A 20290-nucleotide genomic window follows, 5' to 3' on the forward strand; every position below is an offset into this window, starting at 1 on the left:
TACGTGTACGCAGGCTTGATAATCCACGTAAAGTACTTAAATCCCAAGCACAATTGCATCCACACCACTCATGATACCCTACTGACATTGCTCTGTGGTTAGGGTTTTAACATTTATCTGCCTCTACCTTTCATCTGGATCATCAAGTCCCCTGCCCAATATGACCCACTAGGTGTATGAAGTACCACCTGTCTGCTAAAGTTTTAAGTTTGCCTAGTACCTTGCACACATACTTTCTATAGGTAACAGCCTACACACCTTTCACATCCCATGCTTGGATGCATATTTAATCCTCTAGGCACTCTGAACTTTACCGGCCGCATCTGCTCTTTCATGGTCTGCCCTAAATGATTAATCAGGTACACAAAGGCATATCAGTTAACCACCGTTTAGGTGTCTAGTTCCTTGTACATGGACCTTTTATCAATAACATCTACTGCACCTTACTCAGCCTGCACTTAGACGTAGTTTTAATTTTATTCTGGCAGTAGCAGCTCCTGGAGAGAGTGCTGCGGGGCGGTGGGACGGGGCGGGGGAGGAGCAGGGTGGGGGTAGTAAACTACGGAATACAGCCGAACTGAGGTAAGTAAACAAATTAATAAAAAAAAACAAATTTCGTTGCGCGTGCTGCATCGCATTTGGCAATGCAGCGCGCGCAATAAAATTTGTTTCATTTATTTATTTGTTTACTTACTTCTGTTCGGCCGTATTCCGTAGTTTACTACCCCCCATCCTGCCTCACCGCCCTGCAGCACTCCCTCCAGGAGCCGCTACTGTATTCTAGGCACTTTGCACTTTACCCTCTCCATCAATACTTTCATGGTTTTATTGGCTTCTTACACATGTATTTTTTATTTTAATGTATTTACTGTGTACAGTACTGCAACGGTTTTAATAATCAATCAATAAAGGTTACCTACAGTTCTTGGTTTAGTGCAATTGTTCTCACGTCTTTCTGCTCTGATTGCAAATGAGAGCATTAGTTCAAATTGTTTGGCACTGATGAGGATCTGCATTTTTACTACTAACACAGGTATCTTGTAGCCCTATATATCTCCTGACCGAACATAGGTGTTGAATAGCTATAACAGGAATCCTTACTTGTTTATTTTAGGACCCACACCCATTCTATTAGTCGCATGCTTCATCATCGGGTCTCATCCTGGTCCCTATAAACCAGGATGGGTACAACATATTACAGGTGGCAGTTAAGGATATTACCTGATAGGATCTATTTATATAAAAAATACCTTAGCAACACCTGATATTCCTTTATTATGGGTGTCCTAGGTATGGATAAAAACAGTTATTTTTATTTGGGTACCTAATCCTCCCTAAACCCTACTCTTTTCTGTCAAAATGTTTCAGCCTTTTGGTAAGCGGTCTGTTAGGATCCTGGGCTTTCATCAAGACAGGTCTTATCCTGTATGAAGTTGGTTACGAGTCAATAGATGTCCTCTACATATCAGTCAGACTCATTGCATGTGAACAGACACAAAAACACAAGCAGGCCTATTTGCTGCAATGTAGGAAAGACATATTAGTGCCTAAAGAGATAAATATGGTTCATTTTGCAAATCATTATGCTTTGTTCCAACCTTCCATAGGTACATTTGAGAAGCACTCTTTTTTTGGACAGGGCAAACTAGTATGCCGGAGGATGCATGGTTAGAAAACCTTTTTATATTGGGTAATCCCATGCATTCACTAGAGAAACAACACATAGAATTCTGTGATACACTGCACAGCAAACGTAACTGCAACACAGTTGGGGAGGAACCCTTTTCACAGGATAGTAGCATGCATTCATTTAGACAAACATATTATGTAGTCAGGGCCGGCTTTAGCACTGGTGGCACCCGTGGCGACAATCTTTATTGGCACACCCCCGCTCCCCCAATTACCTCCTTCCCTGATTTCCTCACTACCACCTGGCAAAAGTGCCCCTCATCTCTCCATAGCCCCTCTCCCACATACATTTCATTTGTTTTAAAGCACCGGTAAAGGCTGGCATTACTAATCCACTTGACTAGCCACATGAAATACAGATCTGCTCTTTGCAGCAGGCATATTAACCCTCTGTGATATTCTATGGTGAGTCAAAACTGCTACTAGACAAAACTCCGATCTCTCCCTCTAGCAAGAACATTAATCACAAGAGTTATCTTGAATGGGTTTTTTTGCTACCTGAAAGCTGGACGCACACAGGAGCTTTTAAATGTAAGTAATGCTAAGCACAGCGCCCCCCTCCAGGTCAGCGCCTCGTGCGGCCGCACCAGTCGCACTGCCCTAAAGCTGGCCCTGTATGTGTATGTCACACACTGCACAGCAAACATAGGTGAGACAATGCCTTATGGCAAATTGCAAATAAAGGGTCACTTTAAAACGTTAGGGGTGCTACTCCATAGAAAAGCGCAGATGGCACATCTATGAAGTCACACTCTGTTGAGGAAGGCCTTGAAAAATCATAACATTTTACTAGACCTGCAAGTCGAGTAACTTGAATAATCCACTCAACCTAACTGTAATGTACTTTACCCGTAAAGTGGTCTCAAATTGTGTGACCGTTGACAATTATTTTATTTTACAGAGTCGCCTTTGGTTTCATCCTCACATATGATTGCACCTTCAAATATAAGAGTTCAGCATTTCTGCTGTACAAAACAAAATAATTTTGTTTGATTAAATAGACAAAATGTTTGCTCCATGTGTAATAAGAATCTAGCCCACATATAGGGTACACATGATACCTGACTTGCCTCTCAGTTGACTAATTGCATTGTCATCAAGGCAGGGGCAGGAGTGTTTCTTAGTTCATGTTTAACCACTCACTTTTAATAAATATATTACTAAAGCATGATGTGGTTGTGTACTGTCAGACAGTACATTTCCAAGACATGGCCAAAAACCTTCCCACTACCTAGCAGCTTTACTGATAAAACTGTATAGTGTATTAACAATAATCTGTGAAAATTAGGTTTCAGAAAATGTATTTATCACTTCCACATCACCACGTAAAGTGTTCTGATTTGTTTTTCATCCTATTAAAATATTTCTTTCATCACACAAGTACAAAAAATGGGCTTTTATACCTGCTGAAATATATTTTGAAATGTTTGTACAGTTAACTTATTAGCTATTTAATTGTGTGTTAGGAAAACACTGATACCCTACAGCTTTTCATTTCACACTTTGTACAGCAGGTCAGACAGGTCACTTTACAAAATCCTGGCACTCTGCAGTCAGAGAAGGAAAATATATTGTAAACTTACTTCTGATCTCTGTTTCCAAACAAAGAGCAACTCTGACAAGATAAAAAAACAAGATGTAAAGGTATCTTTAGTGCTCCTTCACTTTCTGGCTGAACAGAACATCTGTTCTTTGTGAACAGGTGTGTAGGTCCAAACTATAGCTGGAATCGCAATAGTGAGTGAGCGAGTAGATTTATCGAGGCCTGTGAGGTATACTAGGCTTACTATGAAATGAAAGTGAGTCAACAGGCCACAAACTTATCTGTAAAGGATCTTGATTCTAAAGATAAGCCAAAATCAGGTATCCTACTCACTGTATCAAGGGTACCATGCCGGTAATAAACCTACAGCTTCACCCTGCTGCAATCCTGGCCGTGCACCCACGGTTGTGATGTGTTTTAAAGCGTCATCTTGCCGGTCCCTTACTGCTCTGAGTGGGGTGTTGGTCATGTGATGCGTCATAACGTCATGACATTCATGAAAGTTGTAGAAGTCAAAAATGTTAATAGAGCAGAGGAACCCTTGTGTCCCTTACACCTCATGGGCCGTTTAGTTCCAGAGTTTTTATTATTGCTTGTAGAAGCACTAAGGGTAGTTCCTACATATATATCTTTATGTAAAGGGTGGTTTGGACTAATGTCAAAGTGCAGAGGCAGACTCTTAATTAACATATTATGTATAGACCGATGTCATCAGAATCATATCAGGACTCATTATTATAATGGAAGTTAGTAGTGCTGCTTGGGTCTAAAATGCCCCAGGGGCACCGCAATCATGAATTTACCAGTTGGGGTTATAAAGAGTTTAATTGATTCCAAGGAATGTCAACGTTCAGGCCATCAATATGTCTTCAGTCTGTAAATCCAGCACATATTTGATTTGGTTGTCATTTTTTCAGTCACAGTTATGAAAATATCATTTTCTATATGTCCTTCAGTGAGAAAGTCTGCAGTAATTGTGTGCTGTTTCGTAGACATCAGATATTGCAACGGTGTTCACTTATTCTCATGTTTATCTTCCTAGATGTGGATGAGCACACGAGTACACGATGTACACGAGTTTACATCAGCATCATAACATGTAAATAACATCTGGAGACTTGCAATGTGTATGTTGGTGCTGTTCCCTTGGTTTAGGGAGACCCAGATCTATATGCTAAGGAGGTTCTGTGAAGTGGCATACTGAACAATACCCACGGGTGTAGTGTCCCAAAAGTGGCTCCATAAAGTATTCTGAACGGGCACCAGTGGATATTTTGGTCTAGTATGTTCAAGCATGTCTTTTAAACTGGTGTTTCCCTTAGAGGAGAACATCGGTTTGTCAAGGGATATTCTGTTGGAATTATAAATAGGCCACTGTTTTTTTACTTATACGCTGTACTTGATTTGCTGTAGGTGATAATGCACATAATTGTTTGGGCTCTTCTGCCCCTCCCTATGATTGTATTTAGATCGTTTTTTAGCTTTTTCTTTTTATGCCTTTGGGGTTGCATCTGTCTTTCAATCGATCTGACAGTTTACTTGCCTCTGTATTGTAGTAGGCTACATAGGAACAGTTTCTCCTGATTCTTAAGACTTGTCCTATGGGTACTTTCTCTCTTATACTCGAGATGTGTACTCTCAAAGAGTAATGAATTGCGCTTATCAATTGGTTTATTGTACACCCTAATGTATAGTCTCCTTCCATCTGCTGTTATAGTGAGATCTAAAACGGGACCTCCTGATTACAAGTGGAGCATTGAAATCGTAAGTAGGTGTTCTGTTTCTGAAGCCATTTTTATAAATTCCACAGTTGATTACAAGGGGAACTGGTGCCTTAAATGACCATTCCTCCCCAAGAAGAATATTTTCAAAAACTACAAGACTTTGCTCTTGGGGTATGGGTATAAATAGCTTCTATGTCTATACATATCATTAACTCTATAAAAGGATCAAACTCAATATGTTTTAATAGGTTCAGCATAGGTTTTGTGTCTTGGATGAATGATGGAATGGTACTTACCGAGGGCCGCAGGAACCAATCCACAAAGGTAGAGAAAGGTTCCAAGATAGAGCCTGGACCCAAAACTATAGAATGGCCTGGTGGTGAATCTCTTTGCTTATGTATTTTGGGCAGCATACAAAAATATGGAATCCAAGGGTTTTCCAAAGTGAGGAACTCTGCCTCTTTCTTGTTGATCAAGTTGAGAGTTACAGCTTCCACTATTAAGGTTTTAATAGTCATTTGTAAATCTCCAAATGGGGTCTGGGCTCAAAACTCTGTAATTCCTGGCATCTGAGAGGAGGTTTGTGCAAGCTTTATTCTAGTCATCTCTAGATTGGAGAACTATAGCACACCCCTTTTCAGCTGGTTTGATTACAAGATCTCTTCTAATTTTTAAAGATTCTAGGGCTCATTCAGAGTCAAGTTATGATAGTGGACTTGTCTTGTATCTAGATGCATCTTTTATAGGAAGTGGCCAATTCGAGGAACATTTGGCACTTGTATTCATTTAGATGAAAGACACTGAATGGCATCCTACAATGAACCCACTTAATTTATTTGAAATATGTTTAGTACAAAAATGTTCTAAGTACATATACTGTGGTTTATTTACGACAAGGAAGTAGCCAGAAAATGAAAATAGCCCCCATTGGAAACATGCCTCTAATAGCAGCGAACAGTAAAATGAGCAACCACAACCTTCCTTATGAGAATTCCTTTCACCTTTTAATCTTCCTTCCATGATCCATCTATCCATCCATCAATTAGCCCTTCATCGAATCTAATCACCCATCCATCTGTCCATCTCCACCGTTCCATGCACCTATTATCAACATCTGTCCATCAGTCAATCCATTTATACGTCCAACCTTTCACAGACCTACCTATCAATATATTCAAGTATCCTTTCATCGCCAATCCTTTAACCCATCCATTCGTTTAACTTTCTCCATCTGTTCAATTGCACTTTCTTCTGTCAAACCTTTCACTCTTTAATCAAAATTTTCCCCATCCATCTATTCCCATGCTTTCACCCTTTCATCCGTTCACTCTTCCCATCACACTTTCACCCTTTTTATTTCTTTGCATTCATGTTTTCTTCCTTCCTCCCTATCTCCTTTTTTTTATTCATCCTTACTTTTTCTTTCTCACCTTTCTCTCTAATGCTAATTTAATCAATTCATCCCTATCTATCTGTTTTTCCACTAATTTACTTATTTTCTTTCTGTTTCCTTCTCTGTGCATGCCAGCTCACGGACTAAAATCCAATCTCATGTGTTCCCTAACAGTGATTGTTACAGGCATTTTGTCTGCATACCTGCAGACAGAAGATGTCTATAAATAACTAATTTTCCAGTCCATATGGCGAGTGGCAGTCCATGCTTAAGCTGCTAAAATCAGGGCTTCCCAACGCCACTGATTTATAATGATGCCAATGGTTGGATTTACACATCCTATTCTGTTTAATAAGTCTACAGTGTCCTTCCCTACCCAGAGGGTGTGAACAGAGGCTGTAAACTATGTTAGCACAAATTCTAAAAACTAGTCGCATTGCCTTTGTGTATTTAATTCAACTTTGTTACTTGTAGTGGCAGCAATGCCTGCTCATTTTATTAGTGTTAACAGAACTTTGTTGGCTGAAAACATTTCTAATTTGATTTTCTCGACAGCTTTTGATAGGATTGACAGACCATCCCTCTGGAGGAAACTAAAGTAAATAGGGATGCCTGTTCCACTTTTGAGACTGATAGTAGTGCTACACACTTCAACATGGTGTAAAGTCCAGATGGGAGGTGACAAAGGCCTGACACACAAGATCACCAATCAGAATGGTCTAAAGCAGGGTTGCCTATTAGCTCCCCTCTTGTTCTTGCTTTATATAAGCGATCTACCAGAGCTTTTCCAAAATGTTAATAATTTCCCTCCTAAAGTAGCTTCAGAAAATATACGTGTTAATGTATGTTGATGATGTGGTACTCTTTGACCTTACCCCGTTGGGCTTACAGAGAAATATAGATGGGAATTTCCCCTCTCCTAAGGGAGAGGGGAAATTCTTTTGTCCCCTAGTCCGCCCTAACCTTGTACCCTGTGTCCTTCCACTCGAAAATCTGGGAGGATATTTACCCCTCGTCCTCCCCATTTCCTACCCCCACGCTCCAATGCGTTCCCTATACTGCTGTGCATATCTCTGTGCATTCCCCGTCACAACTGCCTATGCCTCCATTGTAATTCCCAGGCTTTCACATGACTCCCCAAAATGAAACTGATTTCCTGAGCCCCCACTGTACCGCAAGGCTTCACTTCACTACCTATACTTCAGTTGCACAGTTCCGTCAAACTATTTTACAAAGGCACCTCACTTTAAAAAACAATTAAACTGACTGTGGTTTTCAGGTTTCACCCTCATATTCCCACACTGAAATATGGTTGCATCCTGAATTCTACACGGTGTGTCCACAGAGTCTTGTCATTCCAAAAAATCTTTTTAGAGCCCATCAATGTAGATAGCCAATATGCAGCCTCCAAAGAAGCATTTCCGTCTATCCCACAACTTCATGTGTCTAATAACTAGCCTCTTATCAAGAAGTTTCCTTGCCCCTGGAAGCTCACCCGGTTAAACCCTAGCCCCTTACACTGCAGGTGAGTTTTCACCTTCTTCTACATTTTACATAGCTTGTTACCTGTTAAAAAACAAAAAAAATACTGCCGCGGAGTGTACTCATGCTTCTAAATTCTGCACGGCTGTACATGATCAATCTCTAGACCCTACCATCAGTAGCGGCTGCTCGAGGGAGTGCTGCAGGGCGGTGGGCGGGGCAGGGTAGGGTGGGGGTAGTAAACTCCGGCATACGGCCAAACGGAGGTAAGTATATAAATAAATAAAACGAATTACCTTGCGCGCACTGCATTCCTATTTGGCGTTGCAGTGTGAGCAATGCCAGAGCTTACTACCCCCCACCCCCAGCAACACTCCCTTGAGGAGCCGCTACTGCCTACCATGCTGATGAGTTATATCTTGTTCTGACATTTAACATGGTAGTCCACAGCCTTTTACCCAACAGAGGAGCTTTCTTCTGCTTCTAGATTTTATGTGGTTAATACTCCTGATCTTACTGTACAGGTGAGCTTTTTCCGGCTTCAAAATATTACAAGGTTAATCTCTGGGGTTTTACACTGAACAGGCAGTTTGTCCTGCTTATAAACTTTATATGGTTAATCCCCAGTCTCTTACCCTCCATAGTAGCTTTTGTCGATCTTCTACATTTTTGACATTAATTTCCAGCATTGGCCCATCTGCTGCTCCTAAACCTTACATGGTTAACCCCCAGCCTCTTAGCCTGAAGAAGGGTTCCTCCTACCAATGAAGCTCATGTTATTTTTCTGTGTGTCTAATCGTGCTGTAGTACTTTTGCCGACGTAATATTTGACTTTTCTTTGGCCTCTTACCTTGCGGAGAAGTTTCCTCCTGTTCCTACTCCTGTCTTCATCATCACTGAAGACTTCATCAGACTCCTGGGAAGAGTAGACGGAGGAGCAGGTGGAGGTGCTGGAGACAGAGCGGTCAGAGGAGTGGAGCAGCTTCGTCTGTCTCAGCAAGTCTCTGTTGAAAATCTCGCCTGGGTCCATGGTGACATCTTTGTCACAGGCATCAGAGCTCCTGCGTTGGTGTTGACATACAGCAGCTTTCTCCAGCCTATAGTTTTTGGAAAAAAATTCCATATTTTGGAATCCGGACTCAGACTTCATTAGCAGCTTGGCCATCTTTGGCTGACAGAGATCTTTTCTGATCACCTCATTGCCAGGCTCGACTGGAAAAGGCTCCGTGGGTTCTCCCAGCTCATTGCCATTTTGTGGAATCACACAGACATCTACAACATGTGGGGTCACTTGGACCTCAGTATCATTTGTTCTCTCTATGCAGGGCTCCAGTTCCATTACAGCTGCCCTGAGTGTCAAAGCTTACTCAGTGTTCCGTGGTGTTTTGGGGGCACGACTGCTGGTTTAGAATGTTTATAAAGCTACACAACTGTTCCACTTGCTCCCAGACTTGAACTGCAGCTGTGGAGTGTCTTATTGTCCCCAGCCAATACTCCGATCAAGAATGTGCCTCCATCACAAGGACACACCGTGTAGACTCACAAAAGGCATTGCCAAATCTCACAACTTCCCCCACAGGAAAGGGCTGGGAAAGGACCCTGCAAAATGAACAGAATATCATTAGCAATCTATGTATTGTTCATGTCTTTGAATGACAAAGACCAAACCTTTAAATAGTTAGCAGTATGCAGTAATACATTTAATTCTCTGTCAAACACTTTCTGTATTTTGGAATATTTTCGGAGCACTCAGTTCTTGAGGTTTCAGAGTCAATAGCGTTAGGTCAGAGTATACTTTTTAGAGGACTCTCCACTGGTCGTGGATGTCCCTTAGGAACATGGTTTACAGGTATGCAGCCCCCGTAATGGCAAAGGTTTGGAAGAGATGGCATGGCACGTTGCAACAATGGTTCTTGAGTGAGTGACCTCTCCTTGAAACATTTTTATCCATGATTCCAATACTAGACTACGGTCTTTTTTTTAAGAATTGAGGGTTAATCAGCCATGTTTGATGCACCTACCTGTCGAATTTTTGTTTTAATAAAACTCCTAAAATATGAGTTTGTTATTGAAAAGAAAACCATCACTGGCCAAGCCCTGCTGAGAGTTTTCTCACAGCACGTGCAAGGTTCTTCCTTTGTTTTCTGTTTGGGATCCCAGAAGGTTCCCAACTGAAACAAAATGTATGTCAGAAAGACTGACACAGGGTGAATGTACACTGATCAATGACCCTTTGGCAGACGGGTGTCGGTCAGGGATTTCGAGCATAAATCTGGCACTTAGGACACCTCTAAATGGGGCAAGAGAGGGTGGAGCAGGGAAAGGCCAAGCACGTAGTTGAGGGGGAGGAGTGCCATGCTGGTAGCATACATGCCAACCCTGCTGATGAAGGAGGTAGGATACTGCTTTTGGGGCAGGCCTACTACCTACAGATTCAATACCCCATTGACTGCTTTTGATAAGATGCAGGGCATTTCTCCTCATACCCAGTGAAAATATGAAAACAAACTACAGCGTAATGAGGATATCTGAACATGACATTTATTCTATTCTATTCTATTCTATTCATAGGTTTTTATTGAGTGCATGGCTACCCAAAACAAGCTTCCCAGTGCTAAAAAGCACTTGCTTGAGTAAAGAGCACTTAGACGTACAGATAGGTTCTACTCCAGTCACCCAATTAACAGCAGTCATCCAATTAACAGCAATCTTTTACATGTGCCCAGCCAATGAGACTTTAGGAGGGTGAGGAATGGTGTATGGTTCTCTAACTGCAACACAAAGCTTATTGTATCCTTGTTCCCATGTTTTTTTGTTATAATTTTTCTGCCAACATTCCTGCACCTTCCCTGTGCTCTAAACATTATAAGGTGATATTATAACTCTCTTAGGCCTGATTACAAGTCAGGAGGGCTGTATTGTTGGTGGGATACAGCTCAGTCTGAGCATGAATGGCCTTGTGCTGCAGGTCAAGTGGGAATAATTGTTGTGAATGAACTTAAAGTGGGCATTACAGGACACATGTCTGATGCCGGGGCACAGCTTTTCCCATAACATGTCAGTCAGGGATAGGGTCCGGTGTAGTTTCCTGTAGTTTCCTGCCATCTCACCCGTACTTTCAACCTCTGCAGAGATCTGTCAGCATGGAGGGCTCTTTGTAAAAATGTCCACCCTCAGTACACCTCAACTGGCCCTCTAGTGTCCCGCCCCTCAAACATTACCATCCAATTGCCCCCAGCTGTCACCCCTTATATTGTTGTGTTGGTGTATGTACCCCCCTTGGGGAAGGACACACAGGAAAATTATGCCCAACTCAAGAATAAAGTAGTCCATTGGCTAGCAACCAGGGTGAACGTTCACCAGCCTCCAACCCAGATACTGGCAGAAGAAATCATAATGGCCCGTAGGGTGGGCTGGATAGGCCAGTCCCACAAAACATCTCTGGGTGATTGCATAATAGTGAACTTTAACAACCCTGCACAAGCTGGCTCGATCCTTCATGTCCTGGGGAAAAAGGTGCACCAATGGACCGCATAACTGTTCTTCCTTTGCGCTTTTTCTCTCCCCCCTTTAAACTCTGATGCCCTGGTTAGGAGAGACTGGGATAAGGTTCAGAAAAAGTCACGCCGTGAGCTAATCAATCCCTCCACCTTAACCAATACTGCTATCTTAAAACTAAGCAGCCGCTTTTTACCCTTGAGTGAGCTGGAAGACCCTGACTGACTGGGCCTACTCCCCCCACTGACACCCTGAACTCGGAACCAGGACCCAAATACCACGAGTCAAGACACTATTGTGGTTCTTAGTTAGAATATTGCCGGGGTACAGAGTAAGCTCACAGATGCTGGTTGGCTGTGTATGTTGAAGAACTTTGACTTTTTTTTGTCTACAGGGAATAAGGGATACTGAGGGTTGTTTACATCTTGATAGTTTTTCCTCCTACTCAGTCTCAACTACCTGTTCTTTCAGTGGGCGGGCCACGGGTGGCCTTACAACTCTAGTAAGCTTAATGCACAAATGCAGAGGTCTTAAAGCCTAATTACAAGACTATTTTTGGGTACTCTTTTAACATTTCTCAATAAGTGCAGACCGCTTCTTATCAACTTTTCTAATGCAGTCACGTTGAGAAATGAGCCAGATGCCGTTATTTGTCTCAAAGCATTTGAGCACCCTGAACCCCCTTTTACTATAATTATGGTTGTCAGGGATTTTAACTTTTACCCCTGTCACTCTTGCACAACTTACAGGGATTCTGATTCTGAGGACTCATTTGAAAACTAGGCACATTTTAAATACACTCGCCAAGGTGACGCTGCGAATAGCTTCATCTCAGAGTTCAACTTAATGAATTTAATGCCTAGTAATCAGGACTACTTGAGTGAGAGATTACCTACATTTAAGGTGGGGGGGGGGGCACTGCACAGTTATTGATTACATCTTTGTCTCTAGCTGCTTCTTTCCTGCACTCTTAGATTTCAAGGTCTTAAGACACAACCTGAGCGACCATAACCTGCTAACAGCCTTATTTTAATAAATCCTTGGGAGCAGTACCCCTTTACAAGGAGCCCATCACCTTGAATGATCAGGGTCCAAGGGTGAGGTGGGCTAATATTGTTCCCTTAGATTTTGTGCAAAACCTGATCACCTCGTGTAAACCTGACTTTTTCTCTTGCTTGTCTGAATATGAGTCACCACAGAGAATCCTGGCGTCATTTTCTGATATTAGCAGGTTCACCAAATCTGCGCTGTGTAAAACTGCCCCATCTCTGGCAACATATGTAGAAAGATGGTTTGATAGCCGATGTTCTAAATCCTATAAGGACCTCTGGAACCTCTTGCATGTGAAGCCTCATTCACAAGAGAAGGTGAAAAGGGCCAGGGCTGAGTTTAGAACGGCCTGTAAGTATCACAAAGCTCAACTTAAAGAGGAGTCCTGCGACAAGCTATTAACTGCCGGTCAGCAGCGCTCTTGTTGTCAACCCACCTTTTTTGTAGTAAAGACCACCTCTCTAACCAGTCCTGCACTATCCCTTCTCAAGAATGGGTGATCATTTTAAGGCCATTTACAGCCTAGATGAGGAGCCGGAGCTATCGAAAGACCCATGGACTGGTCACCACATAAGTTTTAATTTATCAAAAGTTAGAGCTGCCATTTCTCAGTTGCCCTCAAACAAAGCACCAGGGCCCGATGAGGTACCAGGGGACCTTTTTAAAACCTGCATATATTTATGGGCCCCGCTACTGACATTGCACCTAAACTCTGCAGCTTCCGGTCCTCTCCCATTAACCTGGTCTCAATCAATAATAGTCCCTGTTTTTAAAAAGGGCAAACAGCCAGACACTGCATGCTTCAGGCCCATCTCCCTTATAGGCTCAGATGTGGAAATCATTGGCTGGATTTTATTAAACCACCTCGCGGATTGGGCCGAAGGAGAGAGGCTTTTTATCTGACCTCCAGTATGGGTTCCGTCCCGGCCGGATTACTATAGATCAAAACTGGAACCTTCATTTATTAACTTGTAAATACACCAAGGCCAAGAAAGGGGGCGGTCCATCTGGCTTTCATGGACCTTAGCTCTGCCTTTGACAGGGTCAACGGTCGTAAGCTCAGGTCCATAACAGAACAGATGGATGTCGACCCAGTTTTAATAAACTTTCTGCATGATTTGCACAGTGACCTCTCAGCCAGTGTCAGGTTTGGCCCTAACAGGGAATGCACTGAGCACTTTAAATTACGGCATGGGGTTCGGCAAGTTTCTATTTTAGCTCCTCTTTTATTTATTTTTTATATCAACCACAGAGAGCAAGCTCTGACAGCTACGGGTACTGATGTCCCTAAAGTAGGAGGCCGTTCTATTCCTGCCTTGCTCTTTGCGGACAACACAGTTTTAACTGCATGTACAGCTAAAGGCCTACCAAAACTTCTTTACCTTTTTATCACTTTTATCAGTAGCCTTGACCTGACGATGAACTTCTCAAACTCACATGTTATGAAGACTGGCCCACCAAACACAAAAACTATGAAATACCTAGTAGATGGCCAACACATCAGCCAGGTAGACAAGTTCAGGTATTTGAGGGTCCAAATGGACTCTGAGTTTAATTGGCACTCACTCATCACTCAGAATGTTTTGTCTTTTAACAAAGCAATATTCAGCATTAGAGATTTTTCCTGCCGGCTCGGGAACACTCATATTCAATCGATTCTGGAAATTTACAGGGCCAAGTGTATCCCACTAGTGAGCTATGGCAGTGGAATATGGGGATATGGCCGGGTTACTCCACTTCAAGTAGCCAAAAATACAAGGGGCCTTTGGGAGTTCCACAAAGCGTACCTCATGAAATTGTCCACGAAGAACTAGGTTTAGATTTTATCATTGACCAGCTCCGTCTTTGTCCTCTATAGCTTTGGAACTCAATTTTGGTAAAGGAGGAACTTAGTCTTAGTAGACTAATTCTGCAGGATTGTTTAAAATTAGAAAAATCCTCCCTGATCCTGTGGCTGACGAATGTGGTGCATAATTTGCGGGCCCTGGGGAGGCCTGTTCTGTATGATAATCCTTCCGTCTCAACCCGCTCTAATGGCAAATGGGTCAAAAACGCCTTTAGGAACAAGTTGGCATCAGCAATAAAGAACCTTAATTGACCTGGAATATGACACGTCGTCAACACCACCTGCTGACTTATTTCAGGTTGAATTTATTTCCCTACCTAGTCCATTTTAATCATGGTTGGTTTATGAATTCGGACTTGCCCCTTTGCAATTGTGATAATATATCGATCAACGATACATTACATGTTGTCATGCTCTGCCCAAAATACAATAATTTGCTACATAAGTTCCTGCCCACAGTTATAAAACCATTGAATTTTACTCAAGTCAGGCCTGCCTTACTGTTTTTCCAGCTGTTAAGCTCTCCCTCTATTTGTTTTTTTCTTGTACGCTTTTCGATGGGGGTTTTAAAACAAGAATGAGTTTTGTAATAAATCATTTGTATGTTATTTTTTTAATGACTTGACTTTTATGATTTTATTTATAAAATCAAATAAAGAGCGTCCACTCGCTCTTGAGGCTTGAGCCGAGAGCAGGATAGCGCTTCTCTATCAATCTTTGAATTTACTGAACTACTGAACTGTATGCTATGTGGTGATTGGCTGTATATCTGTGCTATTTTAATTGTTTTACCGTTCACACGCGTATTTTGCACTCCTGCTGTTTTTGCACACAAGTATTTTAAGATTGCCATTTTTTTAACCATTGGGCCAGTTACATACTTTTAAGTCTCCTACTAACCTGCCCACAGCCATCCCAGTCCCGAGCAGGCGCTTTCCTGTGGATCGGGCGCTCGGGGTCACGGCGGCCATTTTTGGTGGGAGGTCAGGTGGGCGGTCTATCGGGGCTAAAGACTATTTCTATGGCACTGAAGCGGTCGCGCAGCGTCCACTCGCTCTTGAGGCTTGAGCCGAGAGCAGGATAGCGCTTCTCTATCAATCTTTGAATTTACTGAACTACTGAACTGTATGCTATGTGGTGATTGGCGGTATATCTGTGCTATTTTAATTGTTTTACCGTTCACACGCGTATTTTGCACTCCTGCTGTTTTTGCACACAAGTATTTTAAGATTGCCATTTTTTTTTTTTTAACCATTGGGCCAGTTACATACTTTTAAGTCTCCTACTAACCTGCCCACAGCCATCCCAGTCCCGAGCAGGCGCTTTCCTGTGGATCGGGCGCTCGGGGTCACGGCGGCCATTTTTGGTGGGAGGTCAGGTGGGTGGTCTATCGGGGCTAAAGACTATTTCTATGGCACTGAAGCGGTCGCGCCGCTGGCGCGCCGAAGGCGCGCCTAAGGCAAGCCCGTCTGCGCCCGTCCGCGCTCGACCCGTGCTCAGTGCCAGTCATGCTGCTCGACAGCCCTCCCAACCGATGAGGCCCTGGACTCGTAACCAGCTGCTCGCCTTGTCAATGCCTCAATGTTCCGCGCCTATGCGCTGCGCTCTAGACACCATATCATTTGCAGGCAGAGGACAGGTAGAGTTTCATTGTCAGTCTTGCAATTTTAAGTTTGATAGAGGTGTCAGGAAGGAGGCCAGGACTCGTGAGAGGGATATGGGGCCATCTCGTGCTGTCTTTCCTCACAATCGGAAGGACGATCAGCAGATTAGGGCCGGTCTGATCAACTGCAGATCTCTCCCCAAACATGCTGCAGACATATGGCTATTATTGAAGACCCATGATTGGGACATACTGTTTGTGACAGAAACGTGGCTAAGAGAATGCTCCAACCCTGATATTAGCTTAGCGGTCCCTATGGGCTATAGGCTGTGTAATGTAAATAGGAGAGACAATAGGTTGGGAGGAGGGCTCGCTATAATCCTAAGGGAAGAGTGGGATATAAACTACATGGAAACTGAAGGCCTGGGACCTATCGAAGCCATGGCCTTTCATATCAAATTTTCCAACAATTCCTCAATGGCGGGATTATTGGTTTACAGACCCCCTAATACATTGGCCATTTATTGGCAAATGTTATTTGACTGTATTGCCAACCTATCTTTACGCTATTCTAATTTCACCGTTCTTGGTGATTTTAATGTCCATATGGACAATGTTAGCTGCCCTCTAGCCAATCAACTAGAAGAATCCCTAAGTAGTCTTAACTTAGCGCAAAAAATATCCTCTCCTACTCACGCAGCGGGTCATACCTTAGACCTTCTCTTCACCAATGATCCCCTTCTTACAGTTGAAGAGTTGCTTCCGGTTACATGGTCTGACCACATGGTGGTCCTGTTCAGGCTGAGTTATAAGTGTGCTAACAATCTTAGCAGACCTATGATAGAAAACAGGAGGAACTGGAAGAAAGTTACGCTGCAATCCATGAGAGAAGAACTCGATAAGACCTCCCCAACTTTGTCGGGGAACCCGGATCTGGACACTTCCCTGGTCAGTACATGGGTCAAGGAAGCCTTAGACATACTGGCCCCGATTAAACCTTGTAAAGTGGTGAGGAATAAACCATCTGCACCCTGGTTCAATACAGAGCTTCGTTGCGAAAAGAGTCATTGTAAGAGACTTGAGCGTAGTTGGAGAAAACATTATGACTCCTCGGCTAAAGAAGTTTATAAGATAGCCCTAAAAAAATTCCACACATTAAAACGTAAGGTTATGAGAGATTACATGGCTAAACAAATTATGAACACAGACAATCCTTCCAGAGAGATTTTCAGGATAGTGGAGGGCTTTCTGAAACCTATAGCCATTAAGAGTTCTATCACACCTTCCCTGGACCTATGTGAGCAACTGGCCACTTTTTTTCAGGACAAAATTTTGACGATCTATTCAACCTTTCCTTCAACCGGTATTCGCGATCTACCTCTGCCTAGTACGGCAGCCAATTGGACATCTTTTCGCAGATTTGAGAAGGCAGCCTCTCTGAAGGAACTTCAGGAAATTAAGTCTGGATCCCCTCTGGACCCCTGCCCGGCCAGAGTGTTTAAACTCCTAGCTCCTCTTCTTAACGATTCCTTGAATTCACTGTGGAATTCTTCCTTGGAGACGGGTATCGTCCCATCGGAATGGAAAAAGGCACTGGTCCGACCAATTCTTAAAAAAGAAGGTGCTGACCCTTCGGAACTTAAACATTTCAGGCCCATATCACTATTGCCAGCCCCTGCTAAAATCCTTGAAAAAGAAGTCCAGAGACAACTCTCGGACTTCCTTGAATCTAATAATCACCTTCATGATTCACAATCAGGATTTAGGGCGGGTTACAGCACGGAAACTGCCCTACTGGAAGTCACCGAGTCGATCCGTGAAACCTTGGATCAAGGCAGATGTGCAATGCTGGTTTTGTTGGACCTATCTGCAGCGTTCGACACGGTTTCCCATGAGATTCTCCTACATAGATTACACCGAATTGGAGTGACGGGGACCGTGTTGAATTGGTTTCAGTCTTTCTTGGAGGGGAGGTCACAACAGGTTGCTATACACCCTCATGTTTCCAGTCCTAGATCTTTGGCGCAGGGGGTGCCACAGGGCTCGGCATTGAGTCCGACGCTCTTCAATGTCTATCTCGCACCCCTTGCTGCCATTATTGAGAAATGGGGGGTGCGAGTTGTCTCGTATGCAGACGACACGCAGCTGATCTTCTCCTTTAAGGAAAATAGTGATACTGCTTTTATCAACTTTAAGCAATGCCTATCAAACATCTCCTCCTGGATGACTGAAAATTGTCTTAAGCTAAATGCTGATAAGACGGAGGTACTATTCTTCAACCAATCCTCTCATCCCCGGACGGAGCTGTGGTGGCCTGCAGAACTGAACCCGCCTCCAACACCGGTAACGGCGGCTAGGAATCTAGGGGTCAGGTTTGACTCGCAACTGTCTGGCAAGGCTCAAGTCATGCATATCTCCTCCCAATGCTTTTGGAGATTGAAGACACTTAGAAGATTCCTACGCTTCCTTCCTATGAACTGTAGGAAGGCAGTGGTGCATGCCCTTATCACTTCCCAACTCGACTACGCCAACAGTTTGTATATTGGCCTTCCGGATTACTTGATGGGCAGACTGCAGCGTATTCAAAACGCCGCAGCCAGGCTGTTGTGGAATGTGCCGTTACGGTATCATATCTCGCCTCATCTGCAAAGCCTGCATTGGTTGCCGGTAAGGAAAAGAGTGCAGTTTAAGGCCCTTGTCTTGGCTCACAAAGCAACGAGAGGGGTTGGACCCTACTATCTGAGACAGAGACTTCAGAAATATCTTCCCTCAAGAACTCTCAGATCCTGCAACCAAAATCTTTTAATCATTCCAAGGTTTAGAAAGGCTAGGACAGGTGGGCGTGCCTTCACAGTGAAAACTACAATGTTATGGAACACCCTACCCAATGATATCAGACAGCTGGACAGGGAACTGCCATTTAGAAAGGCCCTCAAGACCTGGTTGTTTAGAATGCCTTAGAGATCGTTGCTATCCTCTCCCTGCTCTATCCCTTGCACCTGTAGGACGCTAGCGCCGGGACACTTCCGTTGGAAGTAGCTGTCGCGCTCTATAAATATATATAATAATAATAATAAAGATTATGAAAAACAATGTGATCAACCTTCTGCAATGTCCTAAGGTGTAAAATTCCACCATGACTCGAACGGGTGTGCGGGTATCCGGGAAAGTGGGACATATCTCTATATCCATGTTTGCTATTTTAGCGTATTGGCGAAAGTGGCCAATGACACCAATCCTTATAGTAAAGATTTCTTATGCCTCAGCAAAACTCACAAACTTGTTTGTAATCGATCTGCCACCGGCCGGCACCCCCTTTGCTTCCAGCTTCCCACTGATATGTTTTGAGCAATCTTCTCAAAGGGGCTAATTCTCAAAATTCCCATGTAAAGAAAAAATGGAGCTTGCATTAACACCCTCCTGATTGCTTGTCCCACACTACACGGACTTACCATATAACAAGGGGGACACTGGAGGGAATACCCCACTCTGCTTTAACAAACTATCCAGTTCAAACCCTTCATATGTTCCCTGTGACAACCGTTCCCCCAGTTATCTCTTGCCAGTGTAAAACACATGCTGAAGCTAAGCTGTCATGTAATACAGCTCCATAGCTAGCATCCCTGTGCCTCCAAAGGCACATTCTTTTTTCAGAGTGGAAGTAAGACTCTACTACGCTAACCTGCCTATATTAACTGTACCAGCAATGAGCCCAATTCTACAAACACTTTTTTCCAGGATTTCAACCAGCGTGCCCTGAAAGACATATAGGCATCGCAGCAGAAAGTCCATCTTGGCCAATGCTGATCTGTGCATTACTGACAGGGGCAGTGTATTCCAAAATTGTATAGAGGCCCAAAGCCCTGTCTCCACCGTCCCCATATTGAATTGATGGCTTACTGTGTTCTTGTGTGAAATACATATCCCCAAATAACAAAAACGTGTAGTAATCCATTCAAGGCCAGCTACTGGCAATTGCTGGGCCATCCCGCCCGGAAATCTCCCCAGTAGAAACAATTATTATTTTTTGGGGTTAATACGTAATCCAGACACTGCCCTAAATTCCTCTAAGACATGTAATACAATTGGAACCGAATATACTGGCTGTTGGATATAAAATGGTGCATCGTCAGCATAAATTGAAATTACATGGGTAACTTCTTCCATCCAAGTCCCCCACAGATTCAGCAACTTCTCAGTTACAAATAATAAAGGGAAGAGAGGACACCCCTGTGATGTTCCCTGTACTAATGCAAATTACATCAAGTCCACATGCCTCATGCACAATCTCACCAAGGAGCTCTTGGATAGTAGCTCAATCCACTTAATATAGCCACTTGACAATCCTGCCCGAGCCAGCAATTCCCAAATGAACTCCAAGATTACTGTGTCAAGGGCCTGCTTGATACCATGTAGGTCAAAGCAAATTTGTGGTCACTCAATTACGGGGCATGCATCACAT

General features: G+C 43.3%; 1 protein-coding gene across 6 annotated transcripts in view; it reads right to left on the reverse strand.

Moving 5' to 3' along the window:
• Positions 1–20290, reverse strand: part of LOC146798257 (inositol-trisphosphate 3-kinase B-like) — an 856729-nt gene that overhangs the window by 567186 nt on the left and 269253 nt on the right. For all 6 annotated transcript variants that reach the window (XM_085625536.1, XM_085625539.1, XM_085625537.1 and 3 more), the window contains one exon: positions 8682–9430. In XM_085625536.1, the coding sequence (XP_085481662.1) occupies positions 8682–9170 (489 nt within the window). In that variant the 5' untranslated portion in view covers positions 9171–9430. The remainder of the gene's footprint in view (positions 1–8681; positions 9431–20290) is intronic.

The sequence above is a fragment of the Triturus cristatus genome, chromosome 9 (genome assembly GCF_964204655.1).
Source record: "Triturus cristatus chromosome 9, aTriCri1.1, whole genome shotgun sequence".
Lineage (NCBI taxonomy): Eukaryota > Metazoa > Chordata > Amphibia > Caudata > Salamandridae > Triturus > Triturus cristatus.